The sequence below is a fragment of the Calidris pugnax genome, unplaced genomic scaffold (assembly GCF_001431845.1).
Source record: "Calidris pugnax isolate Ruff unplaced genomic scaffold, ASM143184v1 scaffold44, whole genome shotgun sequence".
NCBI classification, from domain to species: Eukaryota; Metazoa; Chordata; class Aves; order Charadriiformes; family Scolopacidae; genus Calidris; species Calidris pugnax.
In genome coordinates this window covers 45,689,406-45,717,373 of record NW_015094506.1, presented here as the reverse complement: position 1 = coordinate 45,717,373, position 27,968 = coordinate 45,689,406, and the positions used below count along the sequence as shown (strand labels likewise).

At 42.2% G+C, this 27,968-nt stretch overlaps 2 protein-coding genes across 3 annotated transcripts; one reads left to right on the top strand and one right to left on the bottom strand.

Moving 5' to 3' along the window:
* The first annotated feature begins 1,296 nt into the window (after positions 1 to 1,296).
* On the top strand, positions 1,297 to 10,562 carry PMPCB (peptidase (mitochondrial processing) beta). 2 transcript variants are annotated; one of them, XM_014963959.1, is made up of 13 exons: positions 1,297 to 1,409; positions 3,456 to 3,596; positions 3,930 to 4,016; positions 4,591 to 4,720; positions 5,107 to 5,305; positions 5,983 to 6,062; positions 6,619 to 6,731; positions 7,454 to 7,597; positions 8,135 to 8,295; positions 9,618 to 9,703; positions 9,778 to 9,866; positions 10,081 to 10,156; positions 10,265 to 10,562. In XM_014963959.1, the coding sequence occupies exons 1-13, from the start codon at positions 1,320 to 1,322 to the stop codon at positions 10,327 to 10,329; spliced, it is 1,461 nt and encodes a 486-aa protein (XP_014819445.1). In that variant the 5' UTR covers positions 1,297 to 1,319; the 3' UTR covers positions 10,330 to 10,562. The 2 variants fall into 2 exon arrangements, with proteins under 2 accessions (XP_014819445.1, XP_014819444.1); XM_014963958.1 differs by having other exon boundaries at positions 8,132 to 8,295; positions 10,265 to 10,472.
* Positions 10,514 to 27,501, bottom strand: DNAJC2 (DnaJ heat shock protein family (Hsp40) member C2). Its single transcript, XM_014963373.1, has 17 exons — positions 27,477 to 27,501; positions 27,204 to 27,394; positions 26,533 to 26,608; positions 24,287 to 24,385; positions 21,838 to 21,979; positions 20,445 to 20,525; positions 19,589 to 19,654; positions 17,799 to 17,890; positions 17,585 to 17,706; positions 16,607 to 16,756; positions 16,216 to 16,304; positions 16,060 to 16,129; positions 14,251 to 14,435; positions 12,963 to 13,063; positions 11,966 to 12,073; positions 11,155 to 11,309; positions 10,514 to 10,634 (listed from the first exon to the last, which is right to left on the bottom strand). Exons 1-17 carry the CDS (start codon positions 27,499 to 27,501, stop codon positions 10,560 to 10,562), a joined length of 1,827 nt encoding a protein of 608 aa, XP_014818859.1. The 3' UTR covers positions 10,514 to 10,559.
* Between the last annotated feature and the right edge of the window lie 467 nt (positions 27,502 to 27,968).

Sequence of the window (27,968 nt, the reverse complement as noted above, 5' to 3'; positions counted from 1 at the left end):
TAGTACAGATTTTTTTTTAAATAAGTATTTTGTTTCTTTGTATTGTGTCACACAACACACTCTGGGATTCAGACAGGTAACGGAATTTCACCTCAGATTTCCCCTCATTTTAGAGATCATACTTGACTAGCCAAGTGAAAAGCTCCTAACTCGAGGACAAAAGTAAAAATTTTAAATGGGAAGTAAAACCTGACAGCATTGCTTTCTGTATGTGCATACTGACTTATCTACAGCCACGCACTCCAAGCATGCTCAGGAACGATCTTTGGCACTGAAATGAAATTGCCTCTACTGGTTCATTGCCAGAACTTCTCCCAGACCAAATTTGGCTCTTGTCAAGTACCATTTCCACAAGCCTTTCCCAGCCCCTGGCAGCTGGGAGGAACAGTCCCCAGCAGACAGTTTGCACGGGGCCGTCCCGTGTTGGGAGCCGTGGGAGTTCACCAGCGTTGGCACGGGCAGTCCCCTGCCAGCTGGCCTCAGCGCAGCGCTGAATTTACTGGTGTCGATACAGCCGCCCTACCCCTAACAGTCCAGTGTCTTAGATATTTTGCGTACACTTCTTAAAACGAGACTTTAGGTTATTACCTTGTTTCGGTCTCGGGATTTCCGCAGCTAGGGTGGATCTGCCTCACAGGAAACACAGTGACCTCAGCTCACAGCGCCCAAAGGGCCTCTTTCAACGCTGCCTGGAAAACACGTGGCCGAAGGAACCCCAGCAGGCAACAAACTCTGCCCACAGCAGCTCACAACAGGCAGTTGTGATTACTGAAACTGGCAATAATGGTTTATTGAGCGGAAAACGGGCTTTCCTGAATTGCACTGTTCCGCAGAGCGGAGTTAGGAGAGCAGGGCGTTCAAAACCTAGGCCCCTTTTGCAGTTTGTAATTAGCCACCTCCAGAATAGTTCATTTTGGCTGTGGTTTGTTGGAGCATCCCACCACAAAAATATGAACTAGAAGGGAAGCAGCGCTTTTGTATGGAATACAAACTTCCCGTAGCTTGGACTGGGTACTGGGCCTCACCCCCATCGCTGGGCCCGTGCCGCCGGTGCTTGGTGTTTCCTCACGAAGGGGCGGGCCCCCTCCCGGGCCACAGGCAGTAATGGCCTCTGAGGAGAGGGCAGACTATCGCCCTGCCGCGGAGGCCGGTGGGGAAGGGGCAGGTAAAGGCGAGCCGGCAGATGTCCCCGCTGGCAGGGTGACGGGGGCGGGCTGGCTTCGGCCCCGCCTGAGGGGAGGGGAGGAAGGGGGGGGGGCTGCCTCTGCGCCTGCGCACCGCCCCGGGGAAGTCCGCCCCAGCCCCGCCCGCTCTCCAAGATGGCTGCGTCTACTGCTCGCTTAGCGGCTCGGCGGCTTTTCCTGCCGTGGTCCGCTCGCCTGGTGCGAGCCTCCGGTTCGGGGGACCGGGTAGGCGGCGCGGCGGGGAAGGGGAGGGTGTCGCGAAGGGTCGCAGTGCCGCAGTGTCTCCCTGCCCCGGTGCCCAAGGTGCCGCGGTAGGGGTGGGGGATTGGCGGCCTGGCGGCGCGGTGCACGCTGGGACTTGTAGTCGTGGAGACGCAGGTGGTCAGCTCGCCGCGGTGCATGGCGGGAAGTGTAGTCCCTGTCCGGCTGTGGTGAGGGCGGCTGCCGCCCCTCGGCGGGACACAGCGGTGTGGGCGGCGAGCCCGGGTGTCGCCGGTCCCAGGGTTTGCTGCCGGCTCCCTGGGGTCGCTCCTACCCCGTACCCCGTCCCGCGGTGTTGGGGTGGCGGGGGTGGCGCGGCGTCTGAGAGCCGGAGCGGTGCAGCGCGGGGACTGGGCCGCGATGCCTGAGAGGGGCGGCAGCAGCCTCGGCCCCGGCGCGGGCCCGGCATGGTCACCCCAGGGGAGCTTCGGAGAAAGCTTAAACGCTTCTTTTCTCCCGTGGTTACATGGAGGCTGCTCGGAGGCCTTGATCTCAGAGCTCTCCACTTCTGTCGGTTTGTTTCCTCATCCTCCCAGTTTGAAGCCTAAGCTTCTCCTAGAAACAGGAGAGGGAGATATTGTTTTCAAACGCATTTTTGAAAAGGTTTTTTCCTTCCTTCTAATGCAGACTGCCGGTGAAAGTGATCCTTTGCAACAGCCCAGGCTGGGAACTGACTGACTGGCTGGGGAGCAGCTGTGTGGAAGGGGTCTGGGAAGACCCCTCCTCTGGGGTACAGGGGCAGCAAACTGCCTGTGGGCAAACAGTGTGGCTGATGGCAGCCCGGGCTAAACAGACAGAAACACAGCCAGTAGATCAAAGGAAGTGATTAGTTTGCATTTGTGAGGCAGTTAGAATATGGCAGCTGGTTTGGGGTTCCTCACTGTAAAGTGGATATTAGTGAACTGATGTGTGTTCAGCACAGGGCTGGAATATGTGCCCTGTGAGGAGAGGCTGAGGGTCTGGCACTTGTTCAGCCCAGAGAAGACACGGGTTGGATTGGATGTAACAGCAATCTGCCAGTACCTATGAGAAGGCTGTCAGGAAACCAGGCTTTTCACAGTGGGGCATGGTTGCAGAAGGAGAGGCAATGGGCATGGAAATTTCAATATCTGTCCCTGTTCTGAACAATGGGTGATTGCGATTTGCAGTCATGGACGTAGGCCCTTGGACTATATCTCACTTCACTTTAGAGAGCAGCTACCCAAAAGAATCCCAGACACTAAAGAAGTTATTCAGAATCATAAAATGACTTGGGTTGGAAGGGAACTTAAAGATCATCTAGTTCCACACCCCCTGCCATGGGCAGGGACACCTCTCACTAGAGCAGGTTGCTCAAAGTTCTATCCAGCCTGGCCTTGAACACTTCCAGGGATGGGGCATCCACAACTTTTCTGGGCAACCTGTTGCAGTGTCTCACTGCCCTCACAGTAAAGAATTTCTTTCTGGTATCCAATCTAAATCTACCCGCTTTCAGTGTAAAACCATTACATCTTGCCCTATCGCCCCACTCCCTCATAAACAGTCCCTCCTCATGTTTCCTGTACCCCTGTTTAGGTACTGGATGGGGATATAAGGTCTCCCCGGAGCCTTCTCTTTTCCAGGCTGAAGAACTCTGACTCTGTCAGCTTTTGTAGGAAAGGTGCTCCAGCCCTCCGATCATCTTCATGGCTCTCTTTCAGGAGGAGGTCCTGTAGGCTCTTGCTGGCAGAACTGGGACACAAGTGTGGCTCTCGAAGTGGGTGGTTGATGATAGTAACATGCTTTTCTGTCAGATCATTTGATTAGAGGGAAGCAGATGCAGTCTACTCCATTTTAGTTATCTTCATGTTTTTCTTCTGAGTCAGATTAATGATGTAGCAGTGGGGAATAAATTGGTGCTGATTTTTTTGTTTTTAAATGCATGGTTTAAAAAAGACCCACAAACTTAATGTTCAAGTTCAAAAATATGTTTTTCAGAAGAGCATACTAGGATATAACAATCTGTGTGTGACTGATGCTTTTTCCTTACAGTGTGTGCATGTTGGAACAGGCAAGCTCAGAGCTTCCAAAGCAGCAACAGAAGTAATCTTAAATGTTCCTGAAACTAGGGTTAGTCCTCTGGAAAATGGCTTGCAAGTAGCTTCTGAGGATTCTGGACTCTCAACATGCACAGTAGGTAACTTGTAAAGGGAAGTTTTTTTGTAGCTGTTCAAGTGTGTTCATTTCCTTGTGTAACTAAATTTCATTCTTTCAATGTTTGTTAACAATTCCTCTTAAAACTTAAGCTAAGAAATAGAAGTTTTAAGGATTTTGTAAATGATTTGTCGTTAGATTTTTTTGTGAAGATTAAAATTTTCTTTTCCTTGAAAACTTGTTTTGTGTAAGGAAAGAGACATTTAAAAATAGGTCTTGAAAATCTAAGTGTAGTTCATAGACAAAACCATCAAAGCTGTATTGTTAACTGGTAACATGATGACTTATTTTTCTTTTTTTGTCCCCAATGAGGTTGGACTTTGGATTGATGCTGGAAGCAGGTATGAAAATGAGAAGAACAATGGAACTGCTCACTTCCTTGAGCATATGGCTTTCAAGGTGAGTATGAGTATTGATGTACAAGTTTACAATGGATTTCTAAGTTACTTATCTTTAAAGATAATTGATAAGAATGTTGTCAGAATTGTATAAATAAATTTTCCAAATCAAGGAGAGCAAAAAAGTGGACAACTTAGACTTTGGTTTCCATTAGAAAATGAAGCTAAAGTCCTAGTTCTGTGTGGCTGATACACAACTACAGATTAGTAACACAGGTCTAATTTTAACTCACTTTTCACTTCCTGTAATATTCTTAGAAGACACATAGTCCACCTTTTGCCAGCTTTTTACAGCTTTTTATTTTTAGTTGGGAGCGTAGTAGGATTTTGGAACCTGCTCTAGGTAGACCCGCTTTGGTGGGGGGGTTCGACTAGATGATCTCCAGAGGTCCCTTCCAACCCCATATGATTCTATGATTTATATCTGACTTTGAAGCTTGGAGAGATCAGTGTGCCAGTTTTCTTTCCAGAAGACTTTTTCTGTCTCTTTGCGTTGATTTTTCCAGACAAAAAGTAGTAATGGTGAGTAGGTGAATTAAAGGGTCTAGTTTGATTTTCTTACTGTTTTATTTCAGGGAACAAAAAAGAGATCTCAATTAGATCTTGAACTTGAGATTGAGAACATGGGAGCTCATCTGAATGCGTATACATCCAGGGAACAAACCGTGTATTACGCAAAGGCTTTTTCGAAAGACTTGCCAAGAGGTAACTGCTTTCATTCATTCATTAGAAAAGCAGCAAAGGACAAAGTGCTTATCCAGCTCCTGATGTGACAACACAGAATGATGCTTTTGCAGTACAACAATCTCTTCCTTCCTGGGTGAAAAGTCCTTTCTTGAACTTCACAGGAATGTGAAAATGCACATTTGGAAAGGAGAGTGCCAGGAAGCTGATATTTGAAACATTTTTGTCTTTAGACTTCCAAAAGAAAATACATTCTCCCTTCCTGCAGAGCAAGTCTTATGTCCCCTTGCAAATCTTATTAGCAAATCTTGGGCCACGTGGTCTTTGGGATGGGTTTTACTTTTGGAACCAGGTTTTTCTGGTAGTTTGAAAATACATTTTCCATTCCCATCTCTATTTTCAATTAGCTGTGGAAATTCTTGCTGACATAATTCAGAACAGTACCCTGGGAGAAGCAGAGATTGAGCGTGAGCGAGGAGTTATACTTCGAGAGATGCAAGAGGTTGAAACCAATTTACAAGAAGTTGTCTTTGATTACCTTCATGCCACAGCCTATCAGAAGACAGCCCTAGGACGGACAATTTTAGGACCCACAGAAAACATCAAGTATGTCCAAATTTGTGGTTGACTTAATTGTGTGTTATATTTTATATATTGAGAAGAATTATCCAAAACCATGGGGAACAGCGTCAATTTTCATTTTTACCTGGGAGGTACCTGAAATTACACTGGATATAACTGTAAGAAAAATTCCCCTATTGCCTTAATTCCCCTGTATGCAGACATCAAAGGGTGTGTGAACTTCAGATGTCCAGTGCATGTCTTCATTATTTGCCATATTTTTCTCCTGTTTGTTAAAAGTGCATCTGACACAAAATTGGAAATGCTCCTTTTTCCCATCGGTCAGGTGTTGGGCGTTACCATAAATACAACTGTGTTTGCACTGCTCTTTCAGCACTTGTTTATACCAGTGTAGGCTGGGAAACTGTTAAATGTGCTGTTTTCAAACTGGCATGAAATCATTAGTGGCTCCTGTCTGCACCTGAGTGAACTGTAATTCTCATTTCTTCTCAGGAAGCCAGAAGAGCTTTGAAAGGCAAAACGTATCAAATTCCTATTTCATTTTTAGAAAGTCACCCTTATTTAGCTTTCTGCCTCTGCACAGCTCTGTCCACTGGCAGAATTTACAATTATTTTGAGCTTGTATTGTTCCATACATTTACCTCTGCTTACTCTAATGAACTTTACTGATGTGCTAGTGATGTTCTCTTGACTGTTTCTAGATCCATAAACCGTAATGACTTGGTGGAGTACATAACAACACATTACAAAGGACCCAGGATGGTGCTGGCTGCTGCTGGAGGTCAGTATGAGATATTCACCCTGGATCATGTCAAATTTTGCTTAAAACCCTGGTTCTTTCATTTTCTGGGAACAGCATGATGAATTACCCATTGTTCAGTAGGTCCTGGAAGTTCATTGTTAGCCCTGCATGTTTTGTGCCTTCCTACACTTTGAGCTTTTGTTCCCCTTTCCCCTCAGTAATATTCCGGAAACGTTCTTAAACCAGTAACTAGAAGTGAATTAGAGGCCAAGGTCATTCTTCCACGTGGGCAGGGAAAGAGGGACCTAGAAGGGGTTCAGTGTGAAATGGGGAGTAGCAAGGAAAGCAAAGAAGGAGAAATAACTTTGAGACTTGAAATTGAGAGCAAATAGCTTGATCTGGTGTAATGCTAATAGCAGGGTATTGAAGAGAATTGAGGAGGGAGGTGTGAGGAAACTGAAAGTGGCATTAAAGGAGGGGGAACACTAAATTGCTGCTTGATTTAAACTTCAAGCCAAGTCTTTAAATTGCACAGCAATTTAAATTAACTGTTTACGGAGTGACATCACAAGGTTTGTGAAATGTCTTTGTTCAGGGGTCTGTCATGATGAGCTGCTTGACCTCGCAAAGTGCCACTTTGGTAACTTGCCGTCTGCTCCGGAAGGAGGGCTGCCACCCCTGCCGCCCTGCAGCTTCACAGGCAGTGAGGTAAGCTGGCAGATGCTGTTTGAGCTGGCCCTTACATCCCCAGGGAGCACAACTGACACGTGCTTCTGCTGAGGAGAGAGCTTCTCAGCCACAGACTCAGCAGATTCAAAGGTTTCTTGTCCCCAGCGAGGGTAATGGAGTAGCTGCTTTCCAAAGCAGGACTTGTCAACCTTTCTTGGACAAGCCTCACCACCTCCACTTCCTCAGCTTCATCAGTTCCTGGAGGAACCTCCCTTACCCTCTGGCTACTTTCTTTTATCCCCTTGCCCGTGCTACTGGAGCATTTCCACTTGTTGAGAGTCACAAATTTAAAGGATGTGGCAGAGAACCGAGGCATCTGTGTTCTATTCCCAACTCTATTTGGATTTTGAAAAGTCATCAGCTTTTCTTGCTGTTATTTATCATAAATAACTTGTAATTCTATTTGGATTTTGAAAAGTCATCAGCTTTCCTTGCCGTTATTTATCATAAAATGACTTGTAAAGCCCTCTCTGTGTACACAGCATTGGGCTTGCTGTTGGCAAAGTGCTCTGAACTTGTCACAGAGAAGACTAATCAAGGGTGATGTTAAATAAAGCTTCCTATGCTTCAATTTTTCTTTCTCTGTGCATGCTGTATGATCCAGATGTAATGGAAATGTCCGTCTCCTGACATTTAACCTCCCGTGTACGTTACCATCCATGTACATGTTGTACTACAGCTGCTTTCCTGTGTTCCTGCAGATCCGTGTAAGAGATGACAAGATGCCCCTGGCACACCTTGCGATAGCTGTTGAAGCAGCTGGCTGGTCGCACCCAGATACAATCCCACTTATGGTAGCCAATACTCTGATAGGTAACTGGGATCGCTCCTTCGGAGGAGGCGTGGTGAGTGGACCTTCCTGCTCTTCATCAGGCTGGTGGGATCTCTCTGACTTTGTTACTGACAGTACAGGCCCATTCAAACTTCTACTTTATGGCTACTTCCAGAGGTCCTTTTCTGGAGTGGGAGAAGGGGATCCAGTTGTGATTCTGAGAGAATTTGTTGCCTGAGATCTAGCAAAATCTTAGGAGGTGGTGCTAAACCACCGAAACAGAGGTGACTTGAGGTCTGCCAGCCTTCATGGATGTTTCATACCCCCAGGTTCTGATGACGTACAGCTGTTAGTAACTATCCTTTTCTTGAACCAAAGCAGTTCTTTGATTTTGGCTTAAATTTGGGCTGTTATTTGGAAACGTGAGATTACATGCAAGGGAAGGAACTGTTGAGATAAGAATTGATAATTAACCTCGTAGCTTCTGCCGGAGCCTGTGATACTGCTACATGTTCTGTCATTGTTGAACTGCTAACAGGAGATGCTGGAGGTGACTGGGAGGCTTTCAAAAAACTTTTTAAAGTAATATATTTCTCTTTTGCCTCAGCAGAATTTGTCCAGTAAACTTGCTCAGATTGCCTGCCATGGAAACCTGTGTCACAGTTTCCAGTCCTTCAACACCTGCTACACTGACACAGGGCTGTGGGGACTCTACATGGTGTGTGAGCCAGGCACTATACAGGACATGGTGCACTTTGTTCAGCGAGAGTGGTGAGCTAATGACTGTTTTCTCTAAAAATTTTGTTTTCAGTGGAGGAATACAGTTTAAAAAGTAGCAGGCATTTAAAGACAATACTTCTGTTTCTTTGCTTAGGCTTGCCTGGAAAAAACAAATGCGTCAAGTTCTAAACTTTGACACTCAACACAGAGTCCCAACAGCCAGTTTCTGGCACCTGTACTTGGAGTGAATAGCTTAAGGTTTAGGTTCTCCTACCATGGAAGAATAAGTAACTGTAGTTAATATAGTAGTATTCCTTGTACAAGAAAACGTGGTGGCAGTGATTTCTTTTTTTACTTCACAGGAGTTAAGAAAATACACCAAACCTTTTAGAATAGTACTAAGTCAGTGCACTGTGCCCATAAATTGCATGTGTGACAACAGAAAATGTATTATTATGAATATTTATGAATATTTATTCATGAATGAGAACAATGAATGTGCCATTAGTAGTTACCCCTTCTGCAGCTGCTATCCCATGTGATATACAGGGGGCTGGTGTTACATAGAGCTCTAGGGAGTACACAGGGAAATGAAATGATGTAAGGGAGGTGAGCTGTTACATGTGGAATTTTGAAAGCTGGGATTATAGATAATATTCATTCATCTAAGGCTTAAATCTAAATTGAAAAGATGTGCAATGGTAGCACTTGAACTGGAGATGTGATGGGAAACAGACATAGGTTATTTAGGGGCACTGATTTAAAGTGGATGAAGTTGAAACAAAAGTTGAAAGAAAACTTGAAAATGAGGAGTTTCTTTGATCACATAAATCACTTCTTATATACCATTATTCTGTGAGATCTTTGTAAACAACTTGTAGAGAAAAATGGCATTGTCTTAGCTGTCTTGTTTGCTACAGCTTAGCACCAGGGAAGATACAAACTATTCCTGTCCTAGTGAAATGTTCCTCAGGCAGTGCAGTGAATCATCTCACCAAGAGCCCGGAAGTAATGGATTGCCTTCTGGGTTAATTACCTCTAATTGTTTGGCTCCTACTGTCTTACTTGCTATCTTGAGAATAGCTGCTGCTATGGACTACACTTGGCTCAAAATATTAATTTAATATAATGAAATACAGCTCTTCTAGGGGGGGAAACTTGCGCTTAGGTCTATTGGTGTGCTTCCAAAAAACCCTACTCTAAAGCTTTTCTTCCTGTGGCTTGTTTCTTTACTAAAGTCTCTTACCAACTCTGGCTACAGAAAATACGTGCCCGGTAGGCGTACTAATGTATATGCACCTCATTATCACAGGCAGTCTTGTGTGCTACACTCTACCATTATTTAATGCCTTTGGATTTAAACTGTTTTTCAGGATAAGGCTTTGCACAAGTGTTACAGAAAATGAAGTCGCTCGAGCGAAAAATCTTCTGAAGACAAATATGCTGCTACAACTTGATGGTGAGACTTGTGAGAGCTTTTATTCCTAGTGGAGGTGTGTGCTGGTGACTGAAGCATATTCTCCCCTGTTTTAGGGTCCACGCCAATCTGTGAAGACATCGGAAGACAAATGCTGTGTTACAAGCGCCGAATCCCAATTCCAGAACTTGAAGCAAGAATTGAAGTAAGTGGCACTTAGGTTGCAACTTTTAAATTAGGCCCTTAAGAAATTTAATTGCTACAGAAAGTACTGATACAGAAGCTAAACTGTTTCTGACTAAGAAAATTTCCAGCTGTTTTGTTGCCTCTTCCCCTAGGTTATACAAAATTAAGATCATTGGCTGTTAATACTTCTTGAGATGGGATTGGTAACAAAGCTGTCTCTTTATCCCTTTTAGGCTATTGATGCCCAGACTATTAGAGAAGTTTGCACAAAGTACATCTACGATAAGCATCCTGCAGTGGCTGCCGTGGGTATGTTGTAGCTGTTGGATCAGTTCCCTTACCCTCCCATAACCCCCCCCCCACCACCAACTGGTACCAGTTGAGCATGTGTCACAGCCAGCTTTCTTTAACTTCCAGGTCCAATCGAACAGCTTCCAGAGTATAACAAAATCTGCAGTGGCATGTATTGGCTTCGTGAGTAGTGAATAAAAAGAACTTTCAGTATGTGTGAGCTTTAACAACAACAAAAAAAAACAAACAAAAAACAACTCCACCCTTGTTTGAAGCTTTTGAGTTCTGAGTGGGAGAAATGCATTTGTGAAGATTAAAACTCAAGAAGCAGCCAGTCCTGTGTATTTGTATAATTAAGGAAGGAATGAAAACATGTACAATATTTGCATTTTTATTATAAAACAAAGATTGTCAGTAAGAGTCATTTCTTGACTTTAGTAGCATTCATCACTTGCTCTTGAGCAGCTTTCTTCGCCTTGACCATTTCAACGAGTTCCTGGAGAGTTGTGGGGGAGGAAAAAAAGGTACTTATTTAAAAGTAGAACCTGTTCAAACCCACAGCATTGTTAACACTACGTCTATTCAGCCTGAAACACTCTAGCTCTCAACATAGTGAGGAATCTAGACAATGTAGTACCTTAAAACAATTTATCTTAGAAACAAATAAATTAATGGAAGGTCAATGCTCATCTGCTTCCCCTGTAGCAGGAACTTTACCTACAAGAGGATAGGGCTTTACCGTCTCCAAGAGCTGCTGTCAAACTGTAAGACAGATTTGACAAGACAGACTTCCTTTCCCAGCTTTCTGAGCCACTGCTTTTCACTGTGGAAAACTTCAGTCTTTACTGCTTTTTTGGGATTGAGTTACCAAAAAACAAAGTTTCTCCTAAGGCTCCATCTTGTGCTAGTTTGCTGTTGTCAAATACCATCTCTGGTACAGAAAGCAATGCTGATATCAAAGGATTCTAACAAGACCTGGGCTAATTGTGATCCCAGCAGGAGGGGAGGTACCGTACCTTGTATCGCTTCATGCAGTCTTTTTTTGACCGGCCCGGAACAGCTGCTGCTATTTTCTCCCATCTTTCAGGAGTATTTACTGGGTAAGTCTTCAATGCTTGTTCTAAAAGCTTTTGTTCTTCTGTAGTCCAAGGGGAGGAATCTAAAGACGATCCTGTTTTTAAATGCAAAAGTGATAGTAAGAAAAAAAATATTTAACTAGGAGCCTATGAGATAAGCCTGAGATAATATTGTAAAGTCTATTACAGTCGATTTAAAATCCTTGCAGTCTTGGATACAACTAGTCTGACTTAAGGGCTACCCAGTACTGGAAATTTTAAAGTAAAAAAACCTTCTTTTGTTGTGAGCTGGGTGTCAGATCACTGGAGCTGCCATGTGAAGCCACATCACTAGGGCAGCAATGTACCTCCTCCTTTTGCATTTCAGTAACAGTAAGGAAACACAGCCTTCTGCAGGTGTCTGGAAAATCTGATGGGAGGTGTTTGGGATTTAAGGAGACCTAAGCTTGGCTGTAGGATGATCAGGCCTGCTGTTCCCTGAAAGTGTACCACCCTCTGAGGAACAGATTATCTCAGCGTCAGACTTAACCTGTTGCCTCCTCAGGAAGCATTTCCCACTGTCACTGTTGAGTGAACTGTGGCTCGTGCTGTGTGTGCCAGAAACCCTCAAATCCAGTAACAGCCAGGATCACTTTCTTACTTGCTACTTCAGCTTGTTAGTTAATAAGTTCGTTTGTAAGCAAGTATTAAATAAATTCTGGATGACTTTCTTACTAAGGGGAGACAATTCCACAAGAAAAGCACTCTTTACCTTCAAATCGTTCCGAGGGGGCAGCACTGTCCATCTGAGGCACCACTCCATGTTCTTTTTTAAATTTGTCAAACGCTTTCTTGTTTATATCATCTTTTTGATGAGGGTCTACGAGCAGCAGACATCGAATAGAATAATTATTGCAACAAAATTAAGTCCAGACGTAATAACAAAAACATTGTGTAGCAGATTATTGTAAACTAATGATCACATAATCAGAAAACCATATTTGTACTTACATTAAAATGATGATAAAGAGGTTGGAAGATTAAAAAAAAAATTAAAAATCTTTCAGGGTCAAATCAACTTTTGCTCAAAGTGTCAGGCTTCCCAGCCCCTATCCTACTCAGATGAATACTTTCTCTGTATAAGCTTAAGCCTGAATCTGCAAGTTCAGTGAAATTGAGAGGGATCACTCTCTCAAGTAAGGGCTGTAATACCCAGAGTACAAGTGTGTCCAAGGGGCAGGAACACTGGGAAAGTCTGGGTTCTCCTGGTGCAGGTATGAGGTTGGAATGGAGAGACTTCTGGAAAACTTTAGGTTTTTTGTTCTATAGTGGAATGTTTTGTTTTTCCTTGAGAACTTATGCCAGAGCTCTCTAGGTGCCATTTAGTACAAGAGGAGATGAGCCACATTAATTTATACATCTTAATCTTGTGTTGAATCCCAGTCACCTTTCTAAAGTATCCCTATGGCCTCATCAATTCCATTTATTCTAGATTCACTTCTCAGAGCTCTGTTTCTCAGAGGCCTGTGTCTCTCTGAGCACAGAGGAGCCCATGCAATGCATACGAGTGGCTCCTGAGGTGGTGACTTAAACAATAGGCTGAAAATACTGAATTACATAAATGCTCTAAGTTTTCCACCTGAGCTACATTTCTTTTAGGGTTATACAGAAGATTTTCTCATAATAGAAACACAATGCTGTTCAAAGAAAATCATGTTTTATAGAAGCATGCAGCCCATCTTACTACAAAAATAAGGTAATATAGATACCAAGCTTTTGGAGGCTCTTTGCTTTATTGATGACATCTTTTGCTGTTCGTTTTATTCCAGTAGTAGAGTGCAAGTTCATGTAATTGGCAATAACTTCCCACCTAAAGCAAGGAGAGAAATGGTAAACCAGAAAATCACATAATAGCTTATCTTCATACAAGCTACAGTCAAGCTCCTGTACACATTTTTATATCAACTCCTGAGTAAGTTTAATCATACTTAAATACACATAAACTTTCATAGTAACTATTCTGGAAAGCTTTCAGTCACTAAATGCAAATGTTTCCCTTAAGAGTTCAGTCAGCTGAACTTCCTGGCTTTGGATACAGAAAAAGGACGGGGTAGAATATAGGTGTGTAAGTGCCAACCTGTAGTCCTCAAAACCCTGCACCCCTCTGAGGCTGAATACTGCTGGCTGTGCTGGGAGGGCTGAGAAGCTACTCACTCTGTGTCCACTGCCCGCCCCCAGAGAATACCTAAACATCAGATAGAAGGGGCTTCAACAGGAGAGAGCTGGAAAGCCCCAGTGCCAAAATTATTCCTAGTGTTCTCAGAAAATGGAAGGGAATAATTGCACCTGATCGTACCTATGCCTGTGTTCTCCATGAGTACTCTTGACTGTATGACAGCTTGGGGGGTTATTGTGATGGATTGTTTGGTTTTGGGTTTTTTGTGTTTTGGTTTTTTTTTTAGAAAAGCAAGTTCCCAAATCTTGCAATGGAGGTTTCAAATCTGCAAACCCTAAGTGGAAGAAGGTGTTTCACTCCTGCCTTTTCCCCTCACTCTCCCCTAAAGAGACTTGGGGCACTTAACTCGTATCTCTAGATGTTTTCCTCCTACTGTGTAGAGGAGAAACCAGCCTCCTATTCATTGTGGAGCTACTGGAAGTAGCTTACATGCTTGTATTCCCACGCAGCTGCATCATGGTCACTGTTAAACAGAATTTTGTTCTCTGCTTTAATGACTGGAGCCAATCTGTAGTAAGCCCTATGCAAATGTGCACCTTGGCACAATCTTGATGATAGACTGAGGCCCAAGTTTGGGGGGAAACAAGATACAGGGCCAGAGCTGACTCCAGTGACACGTGGAGCTCGGTACTAAGAAGACAAACCACAGGCTGCTCAACAGTCAAGGAAAAGGAGAAAGTTCAGGGAGTCCTTATACTGACGACATACTTAAGATGGTCTGAAAATAAGTTATATTATGGTCATTTGAAACTAATTTTTAAACTATTTTAATTAAATTAAAAGTTGTTAGTAGGACTTTTAACACCAAACCCGAGAAGTACCTTGAGTTAGTCCCTGCTGGGAAGAGGTTCACAGCTTTAATTAACAACTGTAAATCATCTTCTGGCCAATTTTTGCTTCCCCCTCCACCACCGGTGCTTGACTTCTCTGAGCTCTTCGTTGCTTGGCGCATACGAGCTTCTGCCTCTTCCTTCTCTCGCCTTATTTGTTCATTTACTTCTTCTATCTGAAGGATTGTAAACAAGCATTATTTACTTATTTTTACATTTTATAGTGACACAAACCCCTCTCTCTGGAATTGCTTTGAGCCTTGAATTTTGCTTAGTTTCTGTTCTGTACATTACGTGTAAGGACATGGAGGAGCTTATCTGCACCACTATTACTTCCCTCTATCCCATGCGTAAATTTGACCATCCCAGATGAGGAGGTACAGCAGAAATCCATCACAAGTTCACTAGGAAATTAAATGAATGCTTTCAGGATTAGGCAAAACTTCTGAACATAGCGTGAATGTCTAGGCTAACACTTGACTTACAGGGACAGATCCACAAAAGTATTAAGAACCTAAAGTGACTAGTGAGGGCAGTTACACATCCATATTGAACACACTGATACCCAGATCTTCCAACCTAACTGTTACCTAAGCCTGGTCATGCCAGAAATCCTCAGTGTGCTTGTACTAAGTTAGCATTAACTGCAACAACCCACATTTTACTTACTAGGTGCTTTTCACATGTAGTTAACAAGCAATTCAGCAGAACTTGTTATCCATTGCACATCTTTGTGAACATCACATCCTGAGACCATGGTGTGACGCATCTTTAATGCATCCACTGCTCACTATGCCCAGTCCCGTCTTGGCAATATTAAAAAATCCTGTTGGCAGGATGCCTAACAGGTTTCTCTCTGTCTCTCTCATAATTATATCTTCCTCGCAAAAGGAAAATTATCCGATAATTTTTATTAATGAAAAAGGCAACTGTCCCATGTTTGGAATGCTCTCCTGGAGACTGGGAGATTGGATTCAGTCCCCTGTAGGACAAGAGGGATTTTAATCTTAAATTGTCTGATGAGTAAACCTGGCCCTAGGATGGGGACAGATCATCTTCCCCACTAGGAAAGAAAGTTCACAGCTGTGAATCCAGAGCAGATGAGAAAAAGCACCTTATTCTTTCTGCAGGATGTTGGTTCAGCCCTATTAGTCCTTATTAGACTTTTCCCTGCTGGCAACTTTAGGTAGATCCTTACTGAGTTTTGTAAATCTTGATCACAAGTGTCTTGCTTTTCCCATACTTTGGTGCCCAACCCACTGGCCCCTCCAGTGCCTGCAGCACGCAAGTCCTTTTGTGGATCTAGCCCCAGGTCACAGATACTAGACTAGGATTTTTCTCGCGTAACAGAGTAGGTTAAGGCTGCCCTCTTTCCCCTCTGGGTAACTGCTACCCATTGTTGGGCAAAATTAAATCATAGAATCATTCAGGTTGGAAGAGACCCTTGGGATCATCGAGTCCAACCATCTACCCTACTCTACAAAGTCCTTCCCTACACCATATCCCTCAGTTCTTCTGAGGGAAATTCTTCTACTGTTTCTGTATACTGTACAAGGTTTGTGTCGTCTACTAATTAAAAGGGCCTTTTTTTTTTTTCTCAGCTTGCCCCAGTTATTTCAGCAGCCATGAACTATGTAAAGTGGAGCAGAGATCAAGTCTACCTGGGGACTCTGAGAGGGGTCCATGTGTTTAACAGACAGGACTCCACAGCAGCTACAGTGTATCTTACTTCCATTCAGTCACGTAGATGTCACAAATCAAATTATTCTGTTATTTTGATTTGACACTCAGCATAATTACCTGTTTTACTACAGCCGCCTTTCCTCCTTCCCTTGTTGTGGATGTAAGTGCTTCATTCAAGCATTGCAGACTAAAAATAAATTATTAAGTTACAACGGATAGCTAGCAGAAAGACGGGTATCAAAATGAGCAGAAAGCAGCAGCGGGAAAACTTACCTTGCTAACTCAAGACGATCACAAAGCTTTTCCACCTCCTCCATCATTTTAACACAATCTGCCTCATTATCAGAAAAGTAATTCCAGTTCTGGAAGCAGAAATACATGTTCTACAAAGTTCTTGAACTTTATTGCCCTGTTCCTTCAGACAAAGGCTTAACACACAGCATTCTTCAGCCACTGCTGTGGTTGGAACTATTTGGTCAGCTTTACTCATCACTCAAATCCATACGGTAAGTATGTGTTTTAGTATTTTTGCTTTTTAGTAAACCCACTGTCCCTACCCATCTCCAGCCATAAGAACAAGCAAGCACATGACAGGGTCTGATCTAAGCAAACATAGTAATTTCACTGATGTAAGCTGTATTTCGCTATAATAATATTTAAATACCTTGCACGTCGTTCTCAGTTTTTGCCTTTCTTTCTTGATTGCTTTTTTCTGTATCTCTTTTTCCTTCTTTGCTACTAACGCTTGTTGCCTAAATTCTTCTTCCTCCTTTTCTTTCGCTAACCGTGCGGCTTCTAACTCTGCTTGTCTTTGCTGCAATCAAAAGCAAAAAACAAACAACAAACCTCAACAAAGTCACACTGCTGTAGGGTCAATCAGTATTAAAATACGCTGTTTCTGGTTTTTAATACATCAATAGCTTCATGTTTGGTTTTCCAAGAATTTTGAGGGAGGTGATGAAACATATACCAGCTGGCATTAACTCAAATCCTCACTACAAGGAACCCTAGTTTATAAATCTTGCCTTCCTTCACAATGAGGATACAGCAGCGTATGAAGTTTCCTATGCCTGTGCCAAGAGCACAAGCTTGGAAAAAACGCAGCGGTCCAACATTTCTTCTGCATGATTATGAACATAAAACCTTGTGGTTCTCCAGTACTCTATTTTAACCCGCTTTTTAGCGCCTTACAGTTCCCTTTGATTCCTGGTACTGTTTTCAGAAAGAGCCACCTTTTCCAAACTGTTGATATTAATCAAATATGTTATGTTATATGTCGAAGTGTTTCATACCAATCAACCATTCACAGACCATACACACAAGACAAGCAGCTCTATCTGTTTTATGAAAAAAGAAAGTAGGGCACAGAACTTAACGACTGCCTCTAAGCCAGAGGAAGCGTATGCAACAACACAACTCAGTTTTAGAAGTATTTTTGTTTCAGATCTGCGCTCCTTGTTTTCATCTCCTTCTCAAAAGGCTGCCAGTCTTGCACTGCCTGTTGCACAGGGATGAAAGACAACACATCTTTAAGCCCCAATATAATTCTAACAGTAGCTTTCTGACACGTCTAGGAGCTGAAGCAGTGGATCAGGTGTGAATGAACAAGGGGTTTTCAACCCAAATAAAGTAATTAACTTACTTTTTCTTTTGCCTCCTGTTCTTTTCGTTTTGCTTCTACCTTTGCTTTCTTCTCTGCTTCTTTCTTTGCTTTTTCTTCCTCCTTAAATTTCTTTATCCTGGGATCACAGCTGTATGCATTGTCTGGCAGAAGAAAGGATGCATTGCTCTTAGTTCCACTCTTAGTTAACAAATCTCTCTTTAAAAGAAAAAAACAAAACAGTTTGTATGCTTACCAACAAGTGTCCTAATTCTGTTCATTTCTTCTTTTTTTCTCAATGCTCTGGCAGCTCTGTTTTGCTTTTCAATCCACCTCCTTTCATCTCGGCTAAAAAGGGAAAGTGTAGTTAGTTCAGTGCTAATACCCTACAGTATTAGTCTTTTAGAAATTCAACAACAAACTTTTAAGAAAAACTTTCCCTACACAGGTGCTCTTCTCTGAATCCTTCCAAAAAATGATGTTCCAGGCCCCAAGCTCATAAAAATGCTAAGCATTTACACAATTACATGAACCTGACAAAATAAGCTCATTGCAGGGAATAAGATCATGAACCTGTTTCCAAAATACAATCCACTTGTTGGCCCAACATTAAACCCAAGCAAAAGAACTGAAAAGTTGGTATACAGTTTAATTATAGGGCAGCAATATAATCAATATCAATTATCTCCTTTTTACAGAATGTAGATCAAATAAACCCATCTGCACAGAAAGAATACTTCCTAGGAAGTACCGTGACACTCCAGTAAAATCACGCCAGATTCACCCCAGTAAAATACAGCTCAGGTTGGAGAGATTAAAAATTGGCTGACTAAATAACCTGAAAATTGATTTTCAGATGTCAAGAAAAAGGCAAATTTTTAGTGGGGTCTATATCGTCATCCACACAAGCAAATACAGAATATAACTCAGAACAAAAACAATCCCCATAACAGAGTAGGAGACTATGAGTGGACTGAAAGTTTAAAACAGGAGTAACATCACAGGCATCACAAGAATCATGACCAACTGAACAGAAGCTACAAGGTAGTTCTCTCTCTGAAGTACACATACCCTGTACCATTTGTCTAAACATTTTTATAAATGGACAGTAATGACAGGAATAAGCACAAAAAAGAGCTACACAAAGAATTCAAGAGCCTTCCTCCAACAAGAAGCCTAGAGATCAATCTGCAAAATTTATCAAAAATACAAGCGGTATGGAATCGATGACAGTACCTTCAGAGAACCTGCACAGAAGAGAGAACATTGGGTCCAGAGAGACTCAAAAAAATTTAGTATGAGGAAAGGAAAGAAACAAATGCCTACCTACAGCCTAAATACGGCACAGTTTTTAGCCACAAAGCAAGCTAATCACTGCGTCTAACTATAACATTGATGTCTATTCAAACTTAAAAGAAGAGGGTCGTACAATGCAAGTTATGCTTAAACAAAGATGACTAAGTGAAAGGTTGCATCTTGTGAAATACACATTAGACTAAATGATTTGGTGCTCTCACTTGAACATTCTGTGTTTATAACTGTAGGAAGGATAAAAATAGAATGCATTTTCCAATGGCAACATGGTCTGAGTAATTCAGCAACTATCACTACATCAACAAATACACTATTTTTATTAACATCAAGCCATCGGAACGGATCTCTCTGAATTCTAGAAAGTGTCACTTGTCTCAGCACAGTTTAATAAAGAGTTGGAGAGAGACACGATGCCCGCTTACTCATACGCTCTCTTCTGACTCCGGGTTCAACCTGTGTTTGGGAGTTGCTGGAACTGCAAGTCTGACCTTAACACACGTGTCAAGGCCCCTCTGTGCTGGTGAGCTCTCTTCCATTACACAACTAAGACAAAGAAAAGCCCGCAGTCAGCCCAGTTCAAGTCCCTGACTGACTGACTATGAAGCTGGAAGAGTGGAATTCAGTCTTAGTTCAGTGACCTTTCTTCCTATGGCTTACAGTCTAACACAAAGTTGGAAAATCTTGCTCCAGCAATCTCTCAGTCTGCTGACAAATTTCTTTTTACTTACATACCATTCTGCTTTTTCTTTTTCCTCTTCATCTAAATAGGAAAACTCTCTCCAGGAATCAAAATTATACCTAAAGTAAATTAAAAAAAAAAAAGAAAAAGGAGTGAATTAAAAAAAAAAGAAAACAGCAGAACTATTGCAAATAATCTACCTTTTTTTTTCTATTAGCTTTTTGTAGGCAATTATGCTACAATTTATAGTTAAAATTTATAAATTGTATTTACAATTTATAATACATAATTTACAATTACACTGCACCTACCTATGATTCCACTCTGTTAAGGCAAAACGCAAGGTGCTATTGAAAGTAAGGATTTACATCTATCTGCAGTGTAGGACAGAGTGTATTTTAGGATGGGATCAGTCTGACTGACTCTAAATGTCTACGGTGCAGTTGTCAAAGCTCCCAGTGTAGGAGTTCACAGAGAAATTTCTTTAGTCTTTATATAAGCATCTGTATCGAGCAAATGAGTCAAGCCATAAACTCTGATTTTATTGGACCAGACAGACCTCCCTTAACTGGGGGAGCTGAAATACCTCGAGGCTGCCTCAATGGAAAACAAGTTAGGTGAGATAGTTAGGTGAGATGAACCCTGCTTCTAGCCTGTGGGCAACCTGGTTCACAGCCATCGTGGTCACAGAACTGCCAGAAGCTCCTGCTGTAACTGTGAATTTACAACGTGGATTTATTAGCTCAGTCAAAGCCAGCTCAGTTTGTGGAAGGCACCAAACAGCAGTGGGGTGATTTTGTGACATTACTAGGTAAGAACAGACCACGGCCAACAACCTACATACAAAAGGGTCTGCAAGCCCCTTATATCGTGTGTCTTGAATAGAAACTGAGGTATCAGCTAACTTACCAAAATGAATAGAATGCATCTACCTCTTCAAATGATGAGTTCATGTCCCCCAGTTTAGGAACATTTTTCTTATTCGACCACCTGAAAATAAATGGATATATTTAAGAAATAAAATACATAATCTTACTTGAAAACATGGCAAGTGTGACGTACAGAATCAAAATACCAAATCAGAAGCTCCACCAACACAGAGGGGCACCAGGAAAAAGGAAGAAAACAGAAAAGTTCCTTCTAAACAGCCTCCAGATCGGGCCTTTTTTGGGGAGCTCCCCCAGGAAAGCCAACTCCTGCCAGAGTTCGATGTGCCTCAGGGAGACCTGATGGAACACAAGCTATCTTTGTAGATATTTAATTCTCCACATGCATTCTCCTGGTAGAGAAGCTCACAGAAAGCGGACAAAAGGTGCTCTGTGAGTAACTCAGCTCTATGGTAGGTTACAGAAGTTTCCCACACATTCTCATAGAGTATAAGGGAATACTGCATGCTCTGTCTCCATTCCATTTTTTCATCTACAAAGAGGGAAGCCTTCCATAGGCTCTAGAATTTGTTACTCCATGACGCAGCATCCATTTCCAAGCAAAGAAGGGAACAACCCATCTGACAACCACAGATCCACATCTGAGTATGTAGAATACTCGATAAGAGAGCCAATAAATCTACTTTAAATAATCAACTGATTGTTCAGAATGTGTTGTAAAGTTCCTCACAAAATAAACCACATTTTTTTTCACACAGATAAAAGGTGAAATAGACTTCTATTGTGACAGCCTTAATACAAAGCCAATTAGCAAGCAGGAATCAAATGTGGAAGAAAAGTCACACACGTTAAAGAGAGAACTATCAAATATTGATAGTTACATTTATTTTCTCTCTTAACCACCTAAATTGTGAACATAACTACTGTCTTCTGCTAATGTCTCACACTCATAAGAAAATCATTAAAGAAAAGGAATTTTTAGTAAGTGGGATACACACACTTGGTATAGTAAATAACTTTAAGGTGATGTTGTAAAAAAAAAAAAGACAGTAAGTAGTACGGAGCCGGGAACAGGCTTTTTTTTTTTTTTTTTAATTAGCTGTTACAGTTCCAGACATGCTGTGGCTTTTGTATGAGCTAGAAGCTAAAGAATACATCTGGTATGCTATAACTTATATTGCAGGTTTTTTTTTTTTTTTTTTAAATCCCATGGGTCAAACTGCCTCCAGTGAGACAGTTCAGATAATCTGAAAATGACAAAATAGAGAATGCACTATTTCACTTGTATTACAGATCTAGCAAATTAATGCATCTCTCACCATCCCTTAAAGTCACACCTGTTACAAACACAACACTGGAAGAGTTTGCAAATGCTGATTCTCCAGCGACAGCGACGGCAGCCTGACGTAGCTTACCTGGCATTTCTTTCAAAAACTGGTGAAAAAACTTCAAAGAAGTTCTCTTTTGCTTCACTTTTGGAAGGTACAGAATTATCAAAAGTAGGATCTATGCTGTTAAATGCTCGTCGTTTCACAGGGTCAGATAATATTTCATAAGCTGAAAAAAAGTTACCAGACATTAAACATGAGACTAAAGTGAGTCTCCCCCACAAGGTGGGAATGTTACAGAAAAGGTTCTGAATGTTTAAAAAGGATGCTGTCAGATCTGTGTTTGATCTATCATTCTGTACAGCTTGATATTTAATTATTTTAGTGACACCAAATAGCATTGCTGTAGAATTCTGTTAAGTAGGAGGAAAATGTTTATGAAAAATAACACATTTAGCTATTGAGATGTAACAAACCAGATTATGTTTAAAATAATTTTATAGCAGTAAATTTGGTTCAGGCACTGGGAGTTTGGCTGTGACGTCTTCCGGCTTTTATCCTACACCAGATCCTTGCAGAGAAATTGGCAAAACAGTCTACTAAGATAGGCACAGAGTAAAAGCAGTTCCTGAGTTAATCTGATGTCAGAGCTGGCAAGAACAGGAGCCATTCACTAGAATTTTTGCAGCTCACAATTGAAGTTGTACTGAGACTTGGAAAGAGCATGAAACACGGCAGAGCTACCAGCCAAAACACGCACATGGCCCCAGATTTCCTGCTGTTACAGTCCTGCCGTTGGGGAGCATCACATCACTGAATCTTTTACCTGGAAATCACACACACCGTAGCTTCAGTAAACTCTTTGGTTTTTCTCAAGAAAGCGTGGAATTACTTTGTCTGTCAGTTCTACAATACTGTGAGAACCTGACACCAGGACCTAACAAATACCCACTATTTTTTAGTAGGAGTGAAAAGGCATCAAAGGAATCAAATTTGTATTGTGATCGTTCACGGGCTTCTCTGAGAGCATCCCTGGACAGAACACACTGCACCACGAAGGTCAGCTCTAGAAGGTGATAAGCTGGAGGAGACTTTGGTGTTCTGTGGTTTTGTAAACTGATCTCACTGCACACATTAATGGAGAGAAAGGAATGCAACAGCCCACCAGTGAGCTGCTCTCTGCTAGTCTTCCCCTCTGAGAAGGGACTTCCTTCTGCCAGTACTTTAAGTGACCCCAATTATCCTCTACGTTGCAAGCCAGGAGCTTCAATAGCCTCATACCATTTTCCTGAGGCAGGAAAATCTGTGCACATCCGTTGGTTCCTCTCCCACTTACGAGATGTCCCTTCCACGCAGATCCCCAATTCTACTCCCACAGACCCAGCTCCCCCAGCACTCTATCTCCCACTCATTCCTTTGTCAGTCCCAGCCCTGAATCCCACCTACGTACACTCCTGCCTTTCTAAGTTTCTTCTCTCCATTCCATTATCACTTGCTTCTACTCCAGATTTCCCTTCCCTCCCACTGCATTTCCTTCCTCCAGGGTGCTGCCTGGAAGCATCACTGCTCTCCATGCTGCTTTGTGCCTTCCTTTCTGTTTATCCTTAAACTTAGATCGTAAGCAGTTAAGGGGAAACATATTTTGCTGTTTGCGTTTAGGACACAGGGCACATTCCTGAGTTCAGGTGTACGTTGTTCTTATTATAAATATCTGCCAGTTTCTGACAAGACTGCAACTACGGGGGAAAAAAAAAATATTCTTTGGCAACATATTTCCTTTTGACAAGTCTGAGGGAGGCTGAAAACATCATTAGCTTGTCTAATGTATCATCTAACATTTTAACTAGTGTTATACAAATACACCTAGAAGAAGGTTTAGAACACACCAATTCCAAGATTTCCCCCCAACCTTATTGAGTAAAAAAAAAATTGTTTAAAATAAACAAAAAAGCCAAACTCCATAGCATTTCTAGAGGCACATCATACACCTAGAATGCTCCCTATGCTTCTGGAATCGTCCAGCAGCGGGGTTCCAGGTCACTACAGGCAAGAAAGGAATTGTTATTTGCTTGAGTTCACTCTGTCAACTGTGGGCAGAAAAGAGCAGCTGAAGGAACTGATATCCTACATCAAATCACAGATGCTCTGTTGGCAGAGGAAGCGCATTAGAATTCAGATTTTTCCAAGGTGCTGTTGGTGTCTGTGGGGAACTATTTTCTAGCACAGGAGTTTATCCCAGGTACGTGGCTACCTCTAGTGGCTCGTCTTCGCACACACCGCTACAGTGTTCACGTTTGGTCACCAAGTGGCCTGGCACACAAAAGTCTATCACCTGCACCCCTACACTGCTTCTGCCCAGAGGGAAGTTAAATTAATGTGATCTCTATTTACTGAGGCAGTTTTCTAAAACGGAAGAGGACTTCTCTGGCTTTTTAGTAATTGGCAATTCTTTAAAAGCCTAATAAAGCACTACAAATATGTTTCGGTTTATCGAGTAGATTAAGAGAGTATCCAGTAAAAGAGATCAATTGCTTACCTTTAGTTATGCATGTAAAATAGTCATTATCACCTTCCCCTATCTGTTCCCCTGCAGCTTTTCGCTTGTCTGGATGATGTTTCAAAACCATGGATTTATCTAACAAAAGGATGCATTACATTTAGAAAAACTTCATCTCATCAGTTTATTTCTCATAAACTACAAAGTAATATGATACATCCAATTGATATTTCTCTAATTACAGACTTAAAAAAAAAATTAAAAAGCAACCCCCCAAAAAAATATCAGCAAGAAAACAGATACGAGTTAATGAATTTTCTTTGATTTAACACTATTGTCAGCATTAAAATTATTTCATCTTTGCTGGGACACAAAATAACCACAACTCAGAAACTCTATTCCACCATCATCAGCTGAAGAAGTACTAATTGTTCTAATATTATGCATAGCAAAGTGCTTCACTATAAGTGTGCAGTTAGCCTTAATGCAGTTTCAGGGCCTTAACTGTGCAAGATTGTACAATTCCCTGTGCAATCATACTGAAAAACTGAAGAAAAATAATTAATGTCATTTCAGTTGTTATTTCTAATGAAAAACAAAGTAGTTCAGATAAAATAAAAATTGTATTCTATTTCTTTGCTCAAGTTCTGAACAGGATCCAAGATGAAATTTAGGAAGGAAACCACAAAGGAAACTACAGCCATGAGCCCGTGAAGACTGCTGCGCTTACCCATGGATAACATTAAGCACACACACAAGACATTGTGGTCAAGTTCTCTCTCTACTTAGGTCTTAAATCCTAAGGTACAACTAACACAGAATATCAACTAAAGTTGCTACCAAGGTTGTCCTAGTGTTTAAACAGTAAAAACAGATTTTAAACTGACTCCTTTGCCAAAAAGCCTAGCTGTATTCTTGTACAACACAAATTGTACCTTCTTGGCTCACTATAAAATACCAGAGAGAAGATATCATGCAAGATGCAAGAAGTTACAGCAACCTGCCTTTTGAGAAACAAATCAGAATCCCTGATAAAAACAGGAAAGCAGAGTATATATTGGTGAGAAAGACTCATATCTCTATACCACCGTGTAATAATTGAGTGCAGTTAGGATCCTGAAGAGAGATGCCCCAGTTCTTGCTCAATAAGATCAGTGAGACCACTAATCATCACCACAATAAGTGTTACTCTATTCTGTACTGGAGCACGTGCTCCATGGTGGCTCTGCTAATCACCACATACCTGAGGCAACATAATTTCCCATGCAAATTGGTAATTTGCTAATGTCCACCCATTTTCATTTGGGAGTATCTGTGGTTTCACTGGGGACAGTGATTCTACCTCACACCAGTACAGTTATACGGGCAATTGTTTGCAAGATCAACTCATAAAACCATCAGCTTATTTCATAAAAGCTATTGAACAATGTTCAGAGTACTTTTAAATCTTCCTCCACTAAATACTTGCATCCTTCAAGCTAAGGCAGCTCTTGGTCACATTGCTTTCTAGGAAAAAAAAGTTCTGAAGCCCAACATGTTGTTCCTTCATGTGCAAGTACCATAAAATACCCCCAGTCACCTCCGTGCACTTCTGAACCATGTCATGATTTAAGACATGGGTCCATGACATGATTAAGCAGCACACTAGTAATTCCAAGTTTTATTGTTTATTAACCCAGAATGTCAAGGAAACTTAACCTCACAAGACACTCACAAGACCACATTTTTAACAGCGTGGTATATCCCAGCCACAGGAATTCTTCAGTTTTCACATAGTAAAATGACCAAAGAAGAGCAAAAATGAGCTTCTCAGCCACCCAAGTTAAATTTTAGTTATTTGAATACCTGAAAATTCAAGAGCTACTGCTCCATTGCCGTGCAAAGTACAGTCTAATGAAAATGATAACAGCGGTGTACTTCTTAAATGCTCGCTAGCATTAACGTGGCAGCTAACCATTGTATGGGGGCTTCAAGTTGAGACACTCAAAAATGCAGAAATGTACAGTTATAGTCTCAAGGCTGTTGACAAAAAAAAAAACAAACCCACAGGCAAGAAAACTGAGATGTGAACTCGCTGAAATTTTTGAAATCCCTAGCTTTAGGCCTGTGGATTTTGGACCTGTGATGCAAATTTAGAAGGCTGGTAAGCAACATAAATCAAAGAGCGGGCATTTTTAGGTCTGTGACACAGTAAAAAACTTGTTCATGACATGTATGTATTTTCACATGGAAAACAGTTGTGTACATCTGAAAAAAAGGTATCCTCATGAAGGAAAGGTACTTACGAGCTGCTTTGATTTGTTTCTGAGTAGCCCTGTATCGTATATTTCCTAGCCCAAGAACTGCATAGTGGTCTTGATTCTGAGGAGAAAAAAAAAAACCCTAATAAACACTGATAAATGCGACCTAAAAAGCCACAACACATGCAGAAAAACAATTCTCCCCCCCGTCTTTTAAAACCAAGAGGCAGAATTCTTCCCTGTCTCAATAAATATTAGATAAGGCTATAGGAACAATTGTTGTAAAGGTCATAATCAATAACCAAATATCACTGTTACAGAAATTCAAGTAGCTTAATCTAAATTGGATTAAAGCACTGGATCCCAGAAAGTTGTTTACTGGAAAAGTGAATTGCTGCCTTTAATATTAGAGTGCAATTCCAGCATAAGGGAAACAGTAACAGTGAGAAGCAACACTTTGACTGCTTACAGGCAGTACAACGAAAAGCAACAGCTCAAGACTGAGACCTTATCCTGACGTGAGGGTGAGTTTGCCCTCATCAACCGGTTACGTGTGGAAAACACAAACCCAGCTGTAATGCTAAGAGACACAAACGAATTCTGATGGGGGTAGGAAGGGAGGAGGAAAGGGATCTTCAGAAGCTGAGAATAGCAGAAAATTTTGACAGGAGATTTCCAGACAAAATAATTAACACTAATTTGCACCAACTGAATACCTTCCAGTCCTTTGGATCAAGGGTTTTTAACATAGGAAATTCTTCCAGCTGCAATTCTTCATCCCCCGATTCTTCAGAAAGTTCCTTCTCATCTTCTAGCTCCTGGAAAGAGGCAGAAACATTTATGTTTCTCCTCTTAATAAACGCTTCAAACCATCTTCCCACGGGTTCCACTTGACAGAGCACTGACGCTATAAGCAAAAACATAAGAGCAACTTCACCTTCTGTGGTTTACTTTGTTTGTTTGTTTGGGTCGTTTTAATTAAACCTCACCCAAGCCCATACAAAAGCACCGCATCACGCGAGGCTACGGATCGGCAAAGCCTCTCGGTGGCTCCAAACAGGGAGGATTTACCGGGCGGTACCTTCCAAACACACCTCACCGCGCTCTCCCGCCCTGGGAGCCGCTTTCCAGCTACAGGCACGCGTGTGTGTGTGTGTGTAACGACACCGAGCGCCTCCCGCCCCCGGTACCGGAGGGAGCAGAGCGTTACACGAGGCCGGTTCCCGCCGCCCCCCCACCGGCGGCCGCCTCACACTTGTTGCTCCCTCACCGGCCGGCAAGGAGCGGCGGGGCGGCCGCACGGCGCCGGGAGGGCGGCCGCCAAGTAAAACTGAGGGGAAAGTTCTTCAGAAACACAACATTTTTTTCAACTCCACCGCCTCAGCGGGTGCCAGGGGGTGTCTGTTCCCCCGGATCGCCCCCCTACCCCCCAACACCAGGGGAAGCCCCGCTCCGCACCGCGCCGGCGGCTCCCGGCCCCC